We start from the raw sequence: 22,457 nt of genomic DNA on the forward strand, positions 1-22,457 counted from the left end.
TGACAACGACGTGTTATTCACAAGTCAGATCAGATTCGCTAATGTAAAGGATTATGATCTTGCAATGCAGTTTCAGAGGGTTGTTCGTGTCTGCTACGCATACAAGATTCATAGCTGCGTTGATTGGAAGACAAAGGTGTTTCAACGCTAAAGTATGATAAAGAGCTCGAGACGAGGGGGAGTTTGTTGATACACGTTTTGTACGTCTCAGTCTTTATCAGGGCATTAATGTAATTAGTTTAAAGTATAGGGATCTTAATGTAAATATGGCTAAATGGGCCATTCGCTCTAATGTAAGTTACATTCGTTACCCCGTAACGAATGTAACATATTCGTCTAATCTGTAAGCTCATTCGTTAACCCAGATTAACGAATGAGATAACGAATGAGGGCTACTCGTTATATGTTAAATGTATTAACGAATGAAGAGTTCATTCGTATGGTTTAATGTAACGAATGACACATTCGTTAACTGTTAAGTTAACGAATGTGGTCATCCCCTATTTATATGCTGTAACTTATTCATTAATGTAAGTTTTTCCAAGTTTGTTTATCAATTCTCTCTCATTACTCTGCTAATTCATTCTCTCACATCATTCATATCAATAATAACGTATATCGACCTTAATCGAATACCTAAACATCATGTATCGTCGTAATCATAAGTTCTAGATCCTGTCCAAGCTCTTTCAGACTTCCGTTTTTCATTATGGCATTGGGGTGTGTAGATATGTTTGCAAAAGGATTCTTGAATTATTGGAGAATTGCCCACGCTATTAAAATGGTTTTATTTATATCATCCAACTTTTAATTACATATTATTCGATCATGTTATTTGATGATGGTATTTTTATCAATGCATGTTAAACATGATTAATCATGTCAAGATTAGCATTTTTTGTACCTAACCCCGTGTAGTACACAGGTTTATAATCTAGTTGGAATATAAACAAGGGCTTCTCACTCATCCGGTATGTCTTTCAAACTCCACTAGTCACCATATGCTTTACATCTGTCTCACCGACTTCCACTTTTAAGACTCATCAGAAAACTTTACCAAATACTTCTAAGGTGTTTATGTAGAGCTACCAAAAAGTAAATTTCTTGCAACAGTCATTTAAACTTTTTATGTGCGTGTGTTACAACATAGGCCTTCAAATGATAAATTGTCTTTTATTGAGGCAAATGTTTGTTGGCAATCTGACAAGACTTTCTAATATATAGTTGGTGTTACAACTTACAACAGAAGCTTTATAACCAATTAGGGCAATTCTGGCTATTTAAGCTACTTGACATTACAGGTTGACTCGAAAGCTATCTTTGATATGTATGCATATTAAGCTTTGTAACAGATTCTGTTTAATTCTTAATTAGTAAACGTCATGTTAAATCTACACTTATTCGTCCTCAAAACTTTCAAAATACCGTATTTACTCTCTGCCATAGTATTTGAAGAGGTAGGTCCCAGCAGAGCCCAGTTGGACCCACAGGACTCACCTTAAAGAGAGACGTCTGCGCAGAAACCAACTGGATCCGCATGAACCACCATGCTCAGAGACGTGACGTCCTTACGCGCAGTACGCAAGCTGTTCCCGCAGGAAATGCCTCCCAATGGTGAAGTACTCCGCCTGTTCCGGCAGCTGCGGATACAAGCCATCAGGGAAGGCCACCCGCGCAGCAAGGCTACACGCACAAGGCACTTAGCTCTCAAAATAATTCAGTAATGTCCCTGAAGAAGGAATGAGCAAAGCCGGGAACAATCCCGCACAAAGGCGGGAGGGGGAATACTCCCGCCCAAATGAGCCAGTCCGTATGATACTGGAGGATCTTTTGTACTGTACCTGACGAGGTATGGGCAAAAGATCTGACCAGAGATACGACAGCTCATTAACAGTATGGCGAGCAGCATGCTCTTGTACTGTATGTCACTATTAGCCGCTGCCTACTCACCAACTCCTGTCATACCACGTGCATAGCCTGCAGTTGGTGGAAAAGTAATAGTACACAGCAGGCCTGGTCACTGTCAGCCGCTGCCTACCCACCAACTACCAGCATGGCACGTGCGTAGGCCACAGTTGGTAGAACAGGAATACTATTCAGCCGGCTACACCTTCTTGGAAACCTACCTTTGGCTATAAATACCCCAAATGGTATGATCATCTTATCATCTCATCTTATCTTATATCTTATACCTGATATCTGCTCTAGCAATCTCTTAATATACACTTATATTCAAGAGCAATCTAGTCTGATTCTCACGCCGAAGGGTGGTCACAAGGAGGTACCCCCCCCCCTTCTCAGTGACGAGCTCACGGTGTCTGTTTTGCAGGTTATCAGAAGAACCATCTTTGCCGGGTCTAACCCCTCGTGGGAAACATCTATTTAACCCCCAGATTATCCGTAATCTGCCCGGGGTCAATTAGTGTTTCTTCATTGGCGCCATCCGTGCATAAAAGCTAGAACTTAATCCTTTTCAGTTTTCTCAAAACTTCTGGAAAGATGGTTAAAGAAACTCCGGTAACCACAACCCCAGCTACTGGGGGGAATACCGGCGACTACACAGTTTTTACGAACACTACCCCGGTTACCCAAACCGGGGCAAGTGCAGTAAAATTTACGAACACTACCCCAGTTAACCAAGCTGGGGCAAGTACAGTAAATAATCTCTCACTGGGATTCACCAATACCCAGTTAGAGAGACAACGAACGAGGCTCCCCCGCCAAACACTCGATGAAGTTAAAGCATGGGCGGAAGCACGTCAAAAAGAATTCCAAGCTGAGTTGGATGAACGCTTACGTTCACTCCAACAGGCTGATGAATTCGAAGAGCACTTGTACGATGATTCGGAGGAATCCGATAGTGATGTAAACCCTCGTCATAGGGCGAAAGGGAAGCGTAAGGAAACGGACTCCCAACCGAGAAGGCGTTTTGGAGAAACCTTCAAACCAAAAAGCGCGGGTGGAAACCCACGTGACTTCTCCAAAACATTTACACCAACTGCTGCAAAGGCGGGAACGTCCAAATTTGCAAGGGACATTGCGGAAGCAATCGCCCCGAAAAGTGCCAAACAGATGTCCAACATCGGCACTTACGATGGTATATCTGATCCAGACGATCATTTGAACAGGTTCATAGCGGGGGCAACCGTCAGTAGTTGGACGGAACCTACGTGGTGTTACATGTTCCAAATGACGCTTGTTGGGGCAGCTAGAGCGTGGTTCGATCGTCTACCGGTCCACCACATCTACGATTGGGAAGACTTCCAGCAGAAGTTTAGCCAACACTTCAGCCAACAAAGAAAGTATACCGAAGAGCAATGGACAATCCTCAATTGCATTCGAGAGAGAGATGAATCCCTGCCAGACTTCATCACTCGCTTCAACTCAAAGAAGCTAAGTCTGGGTAATATCAGCGAAGATCTTGTTCGCGCTGCTTTCATCCAGGGCGCGAATGACCCAGAGCTCATCCGCACCTTAACGGGTAAAGATGGCATGCCATCCACATGGGATGCCATCATGACAGCAGCTAAACGCTTTGCGGAAATGGAGAAGCAACTGGGTAGAGATCTCCCCCAGAGCACAAACCTCTACACCCAGAAAACAAGAGAAGACAACGTCCTTACCGCCCGACTAAACAAAAAGCGGAAGCTAGGCATTTGGCAGTCAAGGGTAAACTTTGACACCTCATCCGGCTTGCAACATCGGTTAGGCGGAAGGGATAACGTACAGTCGAACCAGAACTCCAGATGGACGCCACTCACCAAAAGCGTCACCGAGATACTCGCCACTGAGGAGCTCCCATGGCCAAAGGCTCCAATAATCCGACATCGTCACAATGCTGATCGGAGCAAATACTGTGACTTTCACAGGACAAAAGGCCACAACACTGAAGAATGCACAGACGTGAAGGACATCGTCGAAGCATTTGTCAGAGATGGGACGCTCGCGCACCTCGTGGCGTAACGAACGCTGAGCAGGCTGATGCGTGTAGAACCCCAGCTGGGGAAAACACGAATAAAATTGCAGCTTCAATGTTGGAGACTACATACTGCGCAAACAACGAGATCCCGAACCAGGTGCATATCGGCTCGATGGCACTCCCATCCCAACAACATGGAAGGGAGCTCAATCACACAGTTTGCATGTAGATCAATTCCAAACTTGTAAAGAAAAGGCCCAGAGCCACTTCTAATGGAAATGATTCTCCTTAGAACATTGATGCTGATGATCTTACATTTATACTTATGAACTTTCCACACTAATATGCCGGTCTTCACCGCATACATAAGTGGGGAAGTCGTTGCGTGTGGAAGGCGGCAAAACCCGCATAAACACAAAAAACGGCAAACCTTCACGCAGGTCAGTCATAGGTAAGGTTTGGTCATCCCACTAAATGAAAGTGCCGGTACTAACCGCACAAATCATGATAGAGGAAACCGAACTAACCTATTGACAACCGCGCGTCGAACGGTTAATTTATTCAAAACACTGATGCCGGTTTTCACCGCATAAATAAGTGTAAAGTCGTTGCTTGTGGAAGGCGGCAAAACCCGCATAAACACAAAACGGCAAACCTCCACGCAGGTCAGATATAGGTGAAATTTAGCCATCCTACCAAGTGCAAGTGACGGTTTTACCCGCACAATCACGAAGGAGGAAGCAAAACTTCAACCTATTATCTACCACGTTCAAAGGTTAACTTATTCTAAACACTTAGAAAATTTCTAACGAATAGATGAGGAAAACCTCCACGCAGGTCAGATATAGGTAAAGTTTAGCCATCCTACCAAGTGCAAGTGACGGTCTTACCCGCACAATCACGAAGGAGGAAGCAAAACTTCAACCTATTATCTACCACGTTCAAAGGTTAACTTATTCTAAACACTTAGAAATTACGAAAAGATGAGGAAAACCTCCACGCAGGTCAGATTTAGGTAAAGTTTAGCCATCCTACCAAGTGCAAGTGACGGTCTTACCCGCACAATCACGAAGGAGGAAGCAAAACTTCAACCTATTATCTACCACGTTCAAAGGTTAACTTATTTAGAACACTTGGAAGGTTGCTAATTTAAACTAAAGTATGCATGAGCAAGTCATATAACGTTTATAAAGCAAGTCATCCAGTGAAAAAAGATTCATATTTCATAATAATTCAAGTATTACAAGAATGGCCGGGTAACTACCCGCCTACAAGAATATAAATCTATACAATGTAAACCTATCCTAACAGTGGGAAGGGATCTTAAGGTTAAAGCTTCAGGACCACTCCCCCCAAACCCACTTGTACCCGCACCATCAATTGGCTGTGGCGGTTCAAGGAAGGTCTTTAGAATGGCTAGCCCATCATCAGCAGCAGCAACTTCGTTCACCTTCTCCACCACCGGATGCGGGAAGGCGGCATACTGATTCACTGCTTGGTCATATACAGCTTCAGTATCAACATCATATAAAGGGAAGTTGGAAGGCGGGATGCCTTTCTCAACGAACCCTAGACCAAGCAGGAAGCCGGCCTTTTCCCCATCCTCATGAGAAGCGTTGAGGGCTGCGCTCATGGCATCATCGTATGATGTGTCCGTGAAGACTCGATGCACAACCTACAAGAAAAAATACAAGTATCAAAACCTTTTCTATTTACAAAGAAAAGCGTAAAGATATAATGAAATTAAACATACCTGAGAACGCTTCTCGAAGAAGCCATTCCTTGGCAACCAGAGCCTCCTGGAGGGCGGCTTGAGCTTGGTTACGGGCGCGTTCGGCTTCACTTTTGTTGTGGTTGGCAAGCAACACTTCTTTAGCCGCAGCCACTTCAACGCCCTTTAGCTTCCGCTCAGTGTGGTCAAGCACCCCCCTCTGGTCCAAGATCTCTTGGAGCTTCTTGGCGTCTTCCATCGCTAAGGCATCATGAGCCTGTTGAAGCGCCTCTAGTTTGGCTTTAAGTTCCTCATTCTTGAGGCGTAGAGGCTCAGCAACAGCTTCAGCCTTGGTGGCCCTCTCGGTTGCGTTCCGTGCAGTTTCCTTAGCCAGCCGAAGCTGTTCGTTAACAGCTTGGGCAGCCTTGGAACGGGCCTCGAGACGGGCCTGAACTTCAACCTCAAGGGCCTTGAAGGCCTTCTCCTTCTCCGCAGCAAGGGCGGAGAGCCTCCTGTTCTCCTTCCGGACAGCCCGCGCCTGAGATACTTCTTGGATACGAGCTGCTTTTAACTTGTCGTTTTCACGACAAAGCAGCTCGACGCGCGGCTGCATCCGGGCCAGGAGAATCCGAAGCTCATTGGTTAGCCTACCCTCCTGGTAGCTAGCCATTGCTTCCCACAACGCACCACTGGGAGCTGCGTGACGAGCCCACTCCACGCACTCCACAGGCGTGCGAAGGATTGTTCCTCGGCGGATGTTCCATCGTGGAACATACACTTCATTGGAATCTGACACTGCAAAAAACAAAAAGCAGTTAGGAAAAGATGATATAAAAAAAAAAGGCCAAAAGAACCCTACGCACCTGTAGGGTCGACAACAGGCCGATAGCCACCAAACCCATCACCTGAACCCAAGGGAAATCCATCCAAGAGGTCAGGCAGATGGGAAGGAGGCAGAGGTTGGCGAGAAGCCCCAAGCATACCTGAAGGATCGGCCGTAGCTGCCGACGTCGGAGGAGGCATAGAGGCCGCCGCGGTAGAAACCAACGGAGGTGAACTCACCGGAGGTGAACTCACAACCGTGGTCGCCGCTGCGGAAGCACCCGCAGAAATAGTCACCGCCGGCTCAGTGAAAGATTCAGTAAATATGGCACTGACAGCCGGCGGAGATGTCGTCACAGTTGGAACAGTTGGCTCAACTGGGTGAGCAACTGAACCAACTGAAGCAGGCGCAGCCGCCTGGGTCATCGCCTCAGGTAGGTTGACCAAGCCTACCGTCATGGGTCCGGAGGTGCTCCTCCCCGCTCCACCCTGGAATGCGGTAGCATCCACGCCTGCACAAAGAAGATATAAGTATAATGGCGGAAAGATATGAAGTTAAAAAGTAAAGAAAGTTTGTACTTACGGGTTTTCTTGAGCCTAAAAGTGCGAACAGGCGGGGACGAACCCGATGGAGCCGGCCTCTTCACGCCGCTCACCGTCGTTGTCCTGGGCTGCTCGGAGGTGACGATTGTCTCAGCCTCCGGAGCAGTGGTCTTAGCACCACCAGGGTTCCCCGCCACCTCCTCGCTTTCGGTCTCTGAATCAGACCGATGCACCGGATCGGCAGTGGAGGCAACCTTCGCCTTCCCCTTCCCGCCGGCAGCCTTCTTCTTCCGCACCAACGGAGAACCATCTGCGGATTCCTCATCAGAAGATGACAAGATTAGAGGAATTCCAGCAGAGGTTTCAGCATTGAGAGGTCGAGGGTTGAATAACGCTTTACCTGGCCGCGTGGCGCTCAGAATAGGGTGGCCTGGCGGGTAGACCTCCACAAACCGATCCCTCGTTTGCTCCAAGATGGGCAACTCGTTCTCATCGAGAGCACGAGTACCCATCCGAGCGGGACCATCACTCTCCCGCGGCTGCAGGAGAGACTGCAAGTCGTTCCCCTCTGAAATAAAAGAAACAGTTAGAAGACAAACCTATATAAACAAAGAAGACAGAGCATACCGTAAGGGACAGAGTTCAAACCGTATTCGAGGACGATGGGAACCTGTGATGCCTCCTTCCACACCCGGCTCATCCCAAGCATCACCATCCCAGACTCCGCAAAGCGGTACACCGGAGTCTGGATCCGGGAGATCTTGGCGAACCATTCCGCCTCCTGGTAGTTTGGGGCGTGAAGGGCGGGGAGTGCTATCCCATTCTTAAACGTCATCGCTATCGGGACGACGCGAGTAGAGATATAAAAAAACTCCCTCTTCCACGACCGAAGACTGCGCTCGGTTGCGCAGATCTTCAGACCCTTGATCCGATTGACCAAGGTATACCACCCCTGGATGCACCTCCAAGAATAGAAGGTCATCGGCGGTCAACATGGGGCTCCACGCCCAGAATGAGGCACACCCACTCAAAGTGGCGGATCTTGGCGATCGCCATCGGGTGTACCTCCGTCAAATGCACCCCGTGCCTCTCCAAGACAAGGTATACAAACTTCGTCAATGGGAACCTGAGATTCCCATAAACGAAGAATGCAGCGTACACCCCTATCTTGCCCTCGTCTGGTGTGGCTCCGGAAACTCAGGCTCGAACGGCTCGAGCATGAACTTCCGGACGATGTACTGAAAAAGCTCAGTGGGAAGAGCACACTGGCATTCGCCAGTAGTGCTCTTATCGTCTTTATCAGACGTAGACGTCGGGATCTCGACGTGCACGTCAGATTCCTCGGCAGCAGCTTCGAAATCGTGAGTAGAAGACATGGTTTGGAGGTAAAGGAACGATTTCAGGAGAATGCTTGGCAGAAAGTATTCGCCAGAAATCGTTTACAAGAAGAGGAGTGAAAGTGTGAATTACAAAGGACCCTCTCCCCCTTTATATACTCATCGCAATTAATGCGATGAATTTAATGCGGAAGAGAGAGAAATCACAGGTGCAATGAAACTATGACACGTGGCAAAGTGCAAGCTGGCAACAGCTGTTGAAAGGACGCGTGCCATTAATTTCGCGGCCACGCGCCCGAAAAATCGCGCCCACGCGCCTGAAAAAGCGTCTGGAATGACCATGTACTGTCACGTCGCCATAACTTCCTGCACGTCCTGACACAGTCAGAAGAAACCGTCGGACGACGTTTCAACAGTTTGGACTATTCTTATCCTTTCACCAACTCTTCGAATTTCAAAATTTCAAAAAGATTCAAAAGTAAGCGGGAAAATACCCCTTACCTTGGCAACCAAGAAACTATAAGACAGGTGCGAGTACAGTGTTAAGGCAAAACCCTTCACATACTTAGCACCTGCAGGGAATTGGAGCCAAGAATACCTCGGCAACCAAGTAACCATAAGACGGGTGCGAGTACAGTGTCAAGGCAAAACCCTTCACATACTTAGCACCCGCAGGGAATTGAAGCCAAGAATGCCTCGGCAACCAAGTAACCATAAGACGGGTGCGAGTACAGTGTCAAGGCAAAACCCTTCACATACTTAGCACCCGCAGGGAATTGAAGCCAGGAATACCTTGGAAGTAAACTATAAGACGAGTGCGGGTACAGTGTCAAGGCAAAACCCTTCACATACCTAGCACTCCGCAGGAAATTGAAACCAAGAAGGATCTTCTGGGCAGTGCTTGCGGAAACGGGAATAACATCCCCGCATAGCGGGAACGTCGAGAACTAGATTGTTTGAACCTCCAAGATGGAATTGGTTGTTTAAACATAATTGATCACTATGTTCAAAACTACCAAAACCTCATGGAGAATCTACACAAGTGGAACTCAACGCTCCTGACTTGCGAGGAGGTTACAGACCTACCCGCATCACACCCAAAGATCAAGCAGGAAAGTCGGGAATTTCTCCGTGACATTAGGACTTCCGCGGGAAGAATCCCCATGGAAAACCTTAAAACCAAACCCTTTTCAAAACCCTTTGCTTAAGTCCAAAAGTTCACCTCACTTATTAAACATTCATGAGAAGAACATTGGACTGGGGGGGACTTGAAGAGGTAGGTCCCAGCAGAGCCCAGTTGGACCCACAGGACTCACCTTGAAGAGAGACGTCTGCGCAGAAACCAACTGGATCCGCAGGACCCACCATGCTCAGAGACGTGACGTCCTTACGCGCAGTACGCAAGCTGTTCCCGCAGGAAATGCCTCCCAATGGTGAAGTACTCCGCCTGTTCCGGCAGCTGCGGATACAAGCCATCAGGGAAGGCCACCCGCGCAGCAAGGCTACACGCACAAGGCACTTAGCTCTCAAAATAATTCAGTAATGTCCCTGAAGAAGGAATGAGCAAAGCCGGGAACAATCCCGCACAAAGGCGGGAGGGGGAATACTCCCGCCCAAATGAGCCAGTCCGTATGATACTGGAGGATCTTTTGTACTGTACCTGACGAGGTATGGGCAAAAGATCTGACCAGAGATACGACAGCTCATTAACAGTATGGCGAGCAGCATGCTCTTGTACTGTATGTCACTATTAGCCGCTGCCTACTCACCAACTCCTGTCTTACCACGTGCATAGCCTGCAGTTGGTGGAAAAGGAATAGTACACAGCAGGCCTGGTCACTGTCAGCCGCTGCCTACCCACCAACTACCAGCATGGCACGTGCGTAGGCCACAGTTGGTAGAACAGGAATACTATTCAGCCGGCTACACCTTCTTGGAAACCTACCTTCGGCTATAAATACCCCAAATGGTATGATCATCTTATCATCTCATCTTATCTTATATCTTATACCTGATATCTGCTCTAGCAATCTCTTAATATACACTTATATTCAAGAGCAATCTAGTCTGATTCTCACGCCGGAGGGTGGTCACAAGGAGGTACCCCCCCCCCTTCTCAGTGACGAGCTCACGGTGTCTGTTTTGCAGGTTATCAGAAGAACCATCTTTGCCGGGTCTAACCCCTCGTGGGAAACATCTATTTAACCCCCAGATTATCCGTAATCTGCCCGGGGTCAATTAGTGTTTCTTCAGTATTTATGTCGTAACCCAACATCTAAGATTGCATTTTAAACTCACCAAGAATATGTATGTCAACTTTCTTTCAGATTCCTCAACACCCCAGCAATCAGTCCCTAGAAGACCACTCGATGCGTAGAGAGCACTTGGCAATCGCATCAGCAATTCACAAGTTCTCTCACACTACAACGGTAAGTCGGTAGCACACCTATAAAGTAACTTATTTTCCTTATCACTCTTTACACCTTTAAAAAATGCAACATTGTTAACAGAAATTAAACGACTGACAAGCAGAAAATCATTCACTGTCAAGTAACCAAAACAAAATTCATCATCGACAGCAACAACTCCTGGTACTAGAATTCATGTACCCGGTGCAAGAAATGAGTCTTTCAAACAGGAAACCTTTGCCAATGCCTACAGCACGGGAGGTTCCCAACTAGGGCTTAGGCGTCTATGTTGGCATCCAGGTTACCATTTTTGTTTCTTGGAGGTGAACTTTTTATATTGTTAGGAACCTTTGATGGTAAAGTGAACGTGTCTATCGGGTTTCCAACGCAGGCTGACGCCATCAAGGTTATAACTGATCTAGAGGATCAGGAATACTTTGATAATATCTTCAAGGTGAGATCATACTACAATGTCATGAACACATCTCAATTGCATCAACAAGATATATGTCAATGGTCCCACATAAGGCACCAATCTTAATTGGCAAGAAAACAAGGTTTAAACTCTCCAATGACAACAATCCAGCTTGCTACTTCAGCATTGCATGGTGTGAAGAACTTCACCATGATGGAGAATTGGGTCTCTGCAGGTTCATTGTAAAGTTGCAACTTTAGTTTTTATACAGTTGACGCCCCCGCCCCCGCCGCAACGCAGGGGGTTGTAATACTAGTTCTATTTTATTTTCTGTTTTTAGACCCTTAAATTTATTTTAGATGTAAATTTTAATATTTCTTTAATTTTTTCTTTAAAATATAAGGATATAACGTTTATAGAGCATGATATGTAAGTGCTAGGAGATTATAATAGAGGTATAAAATGCAGAAAAACTTCATATTTAAAGATAATAAAGAAGAAGATATGGACACTGTTAGAGCATTCGATTAGAGTCATGCTCATGAATTTTTATTCCATGCAAGGTCGATTCTCAGTAAGTGTTTTTCTTTTTCTTTTTTATTTTTGTTGTTTCATAGTTATTTTTAAATCAATTTTATGTCTATTTCTTCTGCGTGTATATAGCTTGAGTTTGTATCTATAATATATATAAACGAAAACCCAAAAATCCTATGTGTCGCGATGTGGTCGCTCCTTCCTTTTATGGAAGCCACCAGATTTCTTGATTTTTAAATGGAGGTCTCTCATTGATTTAACCTAGATTCATGGGTATGGGTCTTACCAAAACCAGATAGTTCTTAAACGGGTTATAACATCTCATTAAATTAAAAATTATTCTTACCAATTATTTGATATGAAAATCCTACAAAATAGGAGTATACTAAAATTTAATATCCAATTTAAAAAGAAAAATATATTATTTATAATTAATAAACAATTTTATAGTAAAAAACATAAGCGGGTCAGGGGTCACCAAATCCAGATAGCTTTTAAACGGGTTATAACATATCATTTATTTATGAAACCCTTTCATCATCAAACCCTAACTATATTGTTAACTTTCTTACAATAAAGAAAATTAAAATCCAAAAAATAAATATTAAAGAACGAAAAATATAAAACAACCATTCTCTCAAGCCATCAGATTACTTTATTTGTAAATGAAGGCTTCTCACGCATTTGACCCGAATTCACGGGTAAAAGTCTCACCAAACCAAGATAGCTCTTAAACGGGTTATAACATCTCATTATATTAAAAAAATAATCTCATCAAATATTTGATATGAAAATCCTATAAAATAGGAATATACTAAAAATTAATATCCTATTTTATTTTTAAAAAAGATATTATTTATAATTAAGAAACAATTTTATAATAAAGAAAATGAACGGGTAATGGATTTCACCAAACCCAGATAGCTTTTAAACCGAATTATAACATATCATTTATTTGTGAAATCATTTCATCATCAAATCTCAAGTATATTAATTATTAACTTTCTTACAATAAATAAAATTAAAATCCAAATATACATATATAAATATTAAAAACGAATAATGTAAAATAACCCCCGTAATACGGGGGATAAAATCTAGTTATGTATAAATCAAGATGCTTCTAAACTTTGTAATTTGCATGCATAAGTAAATTTAAAATAAAATGAAGTATATATATTCCTTTGATTTGTAGTAGATACATAAATCAAACTCCCTTATTAAAAACAAAATAAAAAATATTGTATTTTCATATATGAAGCAAAATAATTGTTGTAAATTTTAAAAATAAAAATTGTAAGCTTTATGATTTCATCTCATTGACTCATGCTAAGGGCCCAAAACTTTTTTTGCGCTTTAGGCCCTTAAAATGGTTGGGGCACGTAGAAAGCGGACGTAGAGTTTTCGATATGAATGATGTTAGTATGCGTTATTGAATATTTAACAAATAAATGCATAGATAGATGTGGAGATCATACATATATAGGGGCTGTTTGGGTTTTTTTTACCTCCTTGTAACTTATTAACTTTTGTAAGTTAAAATAGTTTTTGGATAATATAAGTTATTAAACTTTTAAAGAAGAAAAAGGAGTAACTTATGAAAAACTCTTTATATATAATATATATATAAACGAAACCCCTAAAATCCTATGTGTCGCGATGTGGTCGCTCCCTCATTTTATGAAAGCCACCAAATTGCTTGATTTTTAAATAGAGGCCTCTCATTGATTTAACCAAAATTCATGGATTTATGTCTTACCAAAACCAGATAACTCTTAAGCGGGATATAACATTTCATTAAATTAAAAATTAATCTTACCAATTATTTGATATGAAAATCCTATAAAATAGGGATATACTAAAATTTAATATCCAATTTAAAAAGAAAAAGATATTATTTATAATTAATAAACAATCTTATAGTAAAAAACATAAGCGGGTCATGGGTCACCAAATCCAGATAGCTTTTAAACCGATTATAACATATCATTTATTTATGAAACCCTTTCATCATCAAACCGTAAGTATATTATTAATTTTTTTACAATAAAGAAGATTAAAATCCAAAAAATAAATATTAAAAAACAAAAAATGTAAAACAACCATTCTCTCAAGCCATCAGATTGCATTATTTGTAAATGAAGGCTTCTCAAACATTTGACTCGAATTCATGGGTAAATGTGTCACCAAACCCAGATAGCTCTTAAACGGGTTATAACATCTCATTATATTAAAAGTCAATCTTATCAAATATTTGATATGAAAATCCTATAAAATAGAAATATGCTAAAAATTAATATCCTATTTTATTTAAAAAAAGATATTATTTATAATTAAGAAATAGTTTTATAATAAAGAAAATAAACAGGTAATGAGTATCACCAAACAAAAATAGCTTTTAAACCGGATTATAACAAGATTCCAAACACCCCACAGTGTTTGAACATTTATATGATTGTGAAGTTGTAAATCGACTCAATTCAAATCATGGGCAAAAGATAACATTAATATAGAATGAACATCATAAAGCATAATCACAACGCCCCACACCCTCAACAAACAAGCAAGCAAACCACATACCTGCTTTCGTTCATGCTCTCTCTGCACACTTTTATCTTCTTTCTTTCTTTCTTTCTTGTAATACAGAAACCCAACTCTCGGGTTTCCGTTTAATTCGACCAATTGGGTAATCGGGGTTTAGATTTTATCTTTTTTGGGGTCAGTTTCAATAATTTGTGAGTTATGATTGTCTTGTAAGTTTCTTCAATCTAGTGTTTGGTTTCCATGCACATTGGGTCTTTTTCATCTTATTATGTTCAGTAGTAATCATGGATAATAAAACAGAGCCTACATTCGGTGAAAAACACTCGTAATTTTTATATTCTCTTATATCATCATCTTACAATGCTGCTGATTTAATTTTCTTTTGTTTTTTACTTTTAATACTTATTATGGAATCATTTGTTATTGTGGATGATAAAATTGCATCAAAATCTTTAGATAATGATTTAGGACGCCCCACAAGTTGTCCATATAGTCGCGGCCCTTATAGTAGTTTCGATAGAGATCGGAATGACAATAATGAAAGAGCTGAAAATCGGTTCCGGGATTATTCTGATTCATTGGCTAATATTTTACCAAGTTGGTTCGAAAAAGATGGAGTAAAGCGTTCACATTCAAACGTTTCTGCAAAGCGTGTCGAGTTGTCGCCAATAAATTTAACAGCCGAAAAAACGGGACATAATAATGGAAAAGACCCATTTCAGAGGAATTTCCCGTCTCTCGGGTCAGAAGAAAAAGAAATGGATTTTGAGGTTGTGCGGGTCCCGTCCCCTGTTTTGAGTAGTGCTGTTGGTGGTCATGTGTGGACCTCGGCTGTAGCCGACGCACCTGTGGCTGAGACAAATGGACCTACTTCAATATCTGCAACTGCAAATGTGACAGCTGACAGAAATATGGCTGAGACTCCTCCTCAGGTACTTCAGAGGATGTGTATTTGGAGTTGATTAATTGTTTTAAGAATCACATTTTGTTAAGCATTTGATTATCAGATTATTGAAACTGCAGACACCATCCCTTATAGTTGGATTTATGATATCTATGGTTGTAAATGACTCGAGCTGGGCCAGGTTGGGCTTGGGCTTGGGCTTGGGCTTGGACCTGAGCTCGAACTTCAACGAGCTGGCTCGTCTTGTTAGTCTTAGCGGGCTGAAAAGTTGTGCTCGTGTAAGGCTCTTTAAAAGCTCGAGCCAGCTTGTGGCTGTTAATTGTTTATTATGTTTTGATTTTTTACACATATAGATATATAAAAGACGAAAAATTATAATTTTTTTAACACACATATACTACTAAATTTATAAAGTAGAGGATTTATAGCATTTTATGTATTATTTATGTTATTTTTAGTTTTTCTAAAGATCGAGAGACATATTCAAAATAATATTTGTATTATCTTTTATCAATATTTTATAGTTATTATATAAAGGAAAATTGGAAATAAATAATCCCACCTTTTGTGTATTGGCCGATGGTAATCTCACCTTTAAAAATCACTATCAGCAGTCCTTTCAACTGTTTTTGTCTCAATGGTCCTCCGTTAAAAAATACTTAACATCGTTAAATTTTTTCCTAGTTTCAAATGGATGTTTTAGGGCTTTCGATCGGAAGAAGGATACAAGTCGACTGATGTAAAACTTATCTCGAAACGGTGATTCAAATGGGTTGATTTTTGTTAATTGGAAATTCAAGCTAGCCTTTGCTCGTTTATATGATTTTGATTATTCAATTAGATATATTTTTTTAAATGCGCATCCAAACACCCTTAAAACTCTTATATATCTGCATTGCACTGCACTCTAGTAGTTTAGTTCATGGTGATGTACTTATATTTATTCTTCATTAATTGCAGATGTCTGTTGGAAGTCAAAGGCTTGAAGAGCTTGCAGTGAAGCAATCCATTAAACTTCATATTCTTAAGCCGTCACGCGAAAGGAGCAGTGCCATTCCTATTGCAAAAGAGAACTCGAGCCCAACGGGTGGTGGCAAATTACCAAATAGCCCTCTTGCTGCACCTTTGGACCGCAAGAAGGCGTTTACATCCGAGAAGAGACCTTCTCCTCAAGCTAAGAGCCGAAATGACTTTTTTAACCTCATGAGGAAGAAATCCATGTCATCAGCTGAGTCAACCAAGTTAGTTGAAGGTGGGACCGACAGCGGCGGTGAGAATGTTACTAAAAATGGAAAGAATGATTTTATTTTGTACTCAGAGGAAGAAGAAGCAAGATTCTTGAGGTCATTGGGTTGGGAGGAAACTACTGAAGAAGGAGGCTTGACTGAAGAAGAGATTAATTCTTTCTATAGGGATGTGAGCAAGGTGAAATGACTAAAATACCTTTTTGATGAAAACAAAAAAGAATGAATCTTGTTATGAGTCTAATGGTTATTATTATTTTTTTTTTTGGTGCAGTATGTGAATTCAAGAATGGGTTTCAAAGGAACACAGCCAAAGTGTTTGATGCCAATCATTCATGTTACAGATGGGGAAAAATGGAGGTGACACCAAGGTGGACTCTTGAAACTATTTTGGTGCATCCAGATTGATTGCGAGTGATGGAGCAGTGTTTTGATGTTTATATGATCTTTTGAGAGGGTTTTCAGAAAAAAAAAAAAAAAAAAAAGACTAGGGATTAGGGTTGTTCCTTTTTTTTTTAATCTCAAATGGAAATCTGGGTTTTTGTTTTGTTTATATTTTGTTTTTCAGTTTAACAAGTAGCTTATGGTTTATTAGTCAGTTTTAAAGCAAGTAATTTAATTATATATTCATCATGCTCTTCATGATTTTTCATTGATTTTTCTCTAGTTATTTATTATTTAGTATACAAACAAACAAATACCAAGTAAGAGGGTGAGGTATAGACTAACCTTCTATACCAAGAGGAGTTGCATATTCATGACAGTCATTTTATAACTGTTTTTCTTTGACTTAATAGATAAACCATAAGCTTGTAACAAATGTATGGATCATCTTAGGATTTAGCTTTAGGGCGGGTAGCTCGAAGCTTTATGCACCTAATTTCCGTAGTTTAGATCTTTGCGCACGGTTTTAATGGTCTAGACCTTTATACATCTAATTTTAGTAGTCCAGATCTTTACGTAGTCCAGACCTTTACGCACTAATTTTAGTAGTCAAGATCTTTACGTACGGTTTTAGTGGTCCAGACCTTTACGCATTGGCCTTGAGACCTTAAGCACATGACTTTAACAATCAGACCTTTACGTACCTGAGCTTCTAGAACCTTACACACTTGTATTCAATGGTCTGGACATTTACGCACCTGACTTGGGTGGTCCGAACCTTTCCGCATCTGATTGTAGTGGTCCAAACCTTTATGCACTTGACTTCTGAAAGTATTTCATACTTCGACAACACTAGACTCCGACAATTTGGTGCTAACGATGCACAAGCTCCAATAAAACTTGTGAGGATGAACATAGTAAACCGTAATACAATTAGCAAACCCTACACGCCACAAACAAATCAAATATTTAAGTTAACTCTAGATCTTCTATCGATCCTAAAAATAAGTCCGTTCAATGACGAGTATGAGCTTCTTATATCGAGCTTGGTTATACTTACAAGTGTAAACAAGTCTATTATTTATAAGCACACTATTATTTCTTTATTATTTATATAAGCTCGGGCTTGTTTCGGATCGCTTGCACATCATACATGGAAAATTGATTTTAATAATCCCAATTATAACCTGTTAATTGGAATAAATCAGAGTTTAGAAAATGTTTATAGACAAGTCTGACTTTGAATGTATATTTCTTTAGTAATCTCATACTAGCATAGCATAAAGTTAACCCCGTTAGTATTTATTGGGCCTTGATCAATGGGCTGAAACTGAAAAACACAGGTTAGACATCGGCTTCTGGAGAAAACCAGGGTTTTTGACTCACAAACAACAAGGGTTTCAACATTCAACAAGATCATCATCTATGGGAACCACCCAAATCGAGAAGACAGAGCAAGAGCTTCGTAAAGAGATCGAAGAGCTTCACCGTCAACAATGGGAGGTACACATAACCATCATATAATATAATATACACATATTAATCGAATTTTAATCTATGCACACCAACTGTTTGATCAAATGTCTCTTCCACAGATCACCGAGCGCCTTCGAGATCCTAGAGGTATTCGCCGCGGAGGCGGTACGGGTTCCGGTCCTCGTAATTTTGCAGCTGCTGGGCCACGTCAGCGTGGGTTTGTTAGACCTGTAAGATTGTGCCTTTGTGATATTGTGGATGAGTAAATGTGTTGTTAGTTGTGTAATTGGGCTAATTGGGTGTTTTGTGTAGGCGGATAGGAACGAAGAGGATCAACCCGCTCCCAAGAGGCGATTGTCTTCGACTGTTGTGAAGGTTAGAGATATACGTTGGAACCCTAATTTTGGTTAGGACCGTAAACGAGAACGTTCATGAATTGTTTGGCGGAAAGTTTGTTTATGTTCGTTATTTAATAAATGAGTTATTTAACGAACGAAAGTGAACATATTTTTTTTGTTCGTTCATTTATGTTTAAGAATATCCATTTATTTATGCTTGTTTAAATTTTAATAAATACGTAGTTATATTTATATAAAATATAAACATAAATGGGGCTCATTTAAATTATATGTGTATGTATATATGTACCTGGTTTTGTTTGGTTGATTATGTTCATTTGTGTTTTTTCTATTTTGTTCGATTAAGTTTGTTTGTTTGTGTTCGTTTATGTTGTTGTTCGTTTAGGTTTTAAACAAACATGAACAAGCCCATTTTTTGAATGAATGAACATGGGACACAAAAATTTGTTCAATTTTATGTTCGATTGTTCATGTTTGGTTAAAGTTAATTGAACGAACACGAACAAGCCCCTGTTCGTGCTCATTTGGTTTGTTTACACATCTAATTTTGGTTCTTAATAGTTTCTGTTTGTTAATTTGTGATGTTTATTTGAAAATGTTGGTGGGATGTGAAGATTGAAGAAGGGGAAATTGTTGAGGATGACGTGGCTGCTACAAAGGGTGATGATGGTAACAAAGATGCGGCTGCAGAGGTTAACCAGAGCAACAGAAAGATGTCCAACTGGACTCGGAGGGATGGTGTTCATAGAGCATCCAAGATGGTGTGTTTTATCAAACATTTGTTGGTTTGGATTGCGTGTTGTGATTTGCTTGTTACTTGTGTTTATTCGTTGCTGTGGTTTGGTTAGGAATCTGAAGTTCCTCCATCTGAGAATGTTCCTAGAGTGATACCAAAAGATGAGGATCCTAGTTTGGTTAATAGGAATAAAAGAATGTTGGGACAGCTTCTTGGAACTCTTGAGGTAACAAATCAAATTCTTGAAAGTTAATTGATTTTACTTCCTATTGCATGAACATATTTACAACTTTTACGTGTAAATTTTCAGAAATTTAGGAAAGAAGATGTGAAACTCTCTGGCTCGGAGGCGTATATGAGGAGATCTGATTCTTTGAAAAAAGTAAGTTTCTTTGATTTTCTTTATTACATTTTGTTTCAAGATACTTATCTTATTTTGATCGCTTTGTTATAGGCTGAGCAGCGAGCACGTGAAGAAAGTGAAAGATTGAGGCTTCAAGAGCGCGAGCAAATTGCAGAAAAAAGGAGAAGGGATTTGGTATGTTTTTTTTTTCTATTTTTTGTTTCAAAATTTGAAGTGGTGAGCATATTAATTATGCTTTATTTTTTACTTTAACTGACGCTTTAATTATGGTTACAAACACGACATTTGTGCAATAATGATCTTAGTTTTTGAGTAAATTACTTGGGTCGAAAACCCTCATTTTTTTCAGGTCAAAATGGACTGTGTGGGGTTAGTTGGGCGGGACCGACAACCACATTTTGAAATATTTTTTAATAAAAAAATAACAAATTAGTTGGTGATTATTCTGACAGACTCTTAGAGCACGCGTTGCTGCTAAAGCAGAAGAGAAGAAACTGGAACTCTTGTTTCTTCGGTGGAGCGAGCATCACAAAAAACTTGGCAATTTTTTAAGGTTTGCTTATTATAGACAACTGTTATTTCTAATTCAAATGCTATAACTGATTACTGATTTGATTAAATTTATTGCAGGTTATTTCTAATTTTGGTCCAAAAAGTATCCATATTCACAATTTAATTGAGACAACGATAAGCTTCTTATGTTTTGAAGCTGCTGGATGGCCTGAGGATCCCAACGTGCAGAGTTTCTAGGTTAAATATATAATCGTGTATTATAAATGCTCATTTCATATTGTTGTTGGATTGTAATTTTTACAGGACAACAGCCGAACCCCATATTTATTACTCGTTTGCCAAACCGCTTGATGAAGATTCAACCTTACTTGAGCAAAAGAAAGAGCAGGTGAGTTTATATGCATGTAGGTCGGTAAACAAGCTGAACAAACACGTTCGTGTACGCTTGCTTAACCTTAACCGAACAAACGGTCGAGTGCGAACAACTAAATGAATGGGGTTTTCGTGTTTGTGTTTGTTTGTTAAGAAAATAAGTGTGTTCATGTTTGTTTATGGTCGGTCATTAACATTATATACGAACGTAAATGAACATAACTAAACATATGTGAATGAACATAACTGAGACTGAGATAAAACTAGTTAAAATAATGTGTTGGGCCTAAAAAGTTATTAAAATTAGAGTAAACTGTAACGGTCCTAAAATTTTTTAATGGATGTATTAATGAACGTAAACAGATAAAACTGATACAAACGTGAACTAACGAGAATAAATGAATGTTAACAAACAAACACAAACGAATTAAATGAACGAATGCAAACAGATGTTGATGAACATAAGCGAATGAACGAGACATGTGTTCAGGTTTGTTTGTTTGTTTAATTAAATGTACAAAAACATTTGTTTGAGTTTGTACACTTTTAAAAAAAATGAACTCCTGCCGAACGGTTCGCGTTCGTTTCACTGAGCGCTCTACAAATCATAAAACATAAAATATTACTTTGTTACTAGATATTTCAAGAATGGAAGGCTGCTAGGAGAGAGGAATTGTCACAATATCAACAACAAATTGGTGAACAATATGTTGCCAATGTTGAAAAAGAGCTTGAAAAGTGGCAAAATGGGAGACAAAAAAGAAATGCGAATAATGATAATACTTTGAACTTACAAGAAACAATGGACCAAGAGCTTGAGACACACAGGCTTGAACATGGGCCCAAGACACGTAAGATTCCAGGTGGTGGTGACAACGAGGATGATGACGATGATGTGGAAGATATTAATGCCGGGGAGGATGACATGATGGACGATGTGCTGGATGTTGATGATGGTGGCAGGAGAGGTGAGGAGGCGGCTAAGACTGAAGTGAAGACTGAAGATTGATGGATGATTTTAAGTGGTTTTGTTTATCAAGTTTAGTTGGTAATTTTATGCTACTGTTGCGTGCAAATTTTAAAGTATTGTTTGCAGTTTTGTTGTAATAGGATGTTATAGTGGAAGGATTAAGCTATGGATTTGAAAGAATGTGGTGAACAGGGTATTTGAAAATGGAAACATCCATACTCCTAATACACAAACCTCATATAAACATGCAATAAGAATATTAGTCCAACATTTAAGCAACTAAAATCAAGTCTTGCAATACAGGCAGCTAATTTAAAGCTGGGGTATGTATAGCTAATTTCAAACTGGACTAGTGTAAATGCGAGTTCTAAGCAAAATGGGGGCTGGGTTTAAGGATTGGCGATGGAGATGGGGGAGTGGCGACGATGATGATTGAACTGTTGTGGTAGCTATGACAATGGTGTCGGTTGTGATGATGGCACCAGTGGAGGTGAAATGATGGCGGCAACGAAGACACCGATAGCATGGTCGTGATGGTGTTGATCTAATTTAACATGTTTTAAGTTAACCAATTTTATTAGGATAACTACTTGTATATTAACTCATACATACTTCTTTCCTAACCAAATCAATCCGTATCTTAAAGAGTTGGCGATGATTTTCACTTCTAAATAAAACTAATTTCAGAAAGTCATATTTTTAACATCCTGATATCCTATGTTACGCTAATCCCTTTGAACAACTCAAAACCTGGATTATGAAACAAACAAAGATGTTGATATTCTAATTTTATTATTACTATTAGAGCACCCACAACGTATGGTATGTGGGTGCCGTCTACATGATGTGGATGAGGAGGCGAAGAACGATAGTGTTGTGGGGGAAGTTTGTGCCTGTAAACT

The 22,457-nt window shown here is 40.4% G+C and overlaps 1 protein-coding gene across 1 annotated transcript; it reads left to right on the forward strand.

Moving 5' to 3' along the window:
• Window positions 1–18,187: 18,187 nt before the first annotated feature.
• On the forward strand, window positions 18,188–21,594 carry LOC143619421 (uncharacterized). Its single transcript, XM_077091357.1, has 10 exons — window positions 18,188–18,268; window positions 18,361–18,471; window positions 18,554–18,616; window positions 19,215–19,361; window positions 19,449–19,562; window positions 19,647–19,718; window positions 19,791–19,874; window positions 20,153–20,253; window positions 20,517–20,601; window positions 21,223–21,594. Exons 1-10 carry the CDS (start codon window positions 18,191–18,193, stop codon window positions 21,592–21,594), a joined length of 1,227 nt encoding a protein of 408 aa, XP_076947472.1. The 5' UTR covers window positions 18,188–18,190.
• The last annotated feature ends 863 nt before the right edge of the window (window positions 21,595–22,457 follow it).

This window comes from Bidens hawaiensis, unplaced genomic scaffold, assembly GCF_021521415.1.
Source record: "Bidens hawaiensis isolate Kalapana, Puna unplaced genomic scaffold, B.hawaiensis_p1.1 tig00002438_1, whole genome shotgun sequence".
In the NCBI taxonomy this organism is placed as follows: domain Eukaryota; kingdom Viridiplantae; phylum Streptophyta; class Magnoliopsida; order Asterales; family Asteraceae; genus Bidens; species Bidens hawaiensis.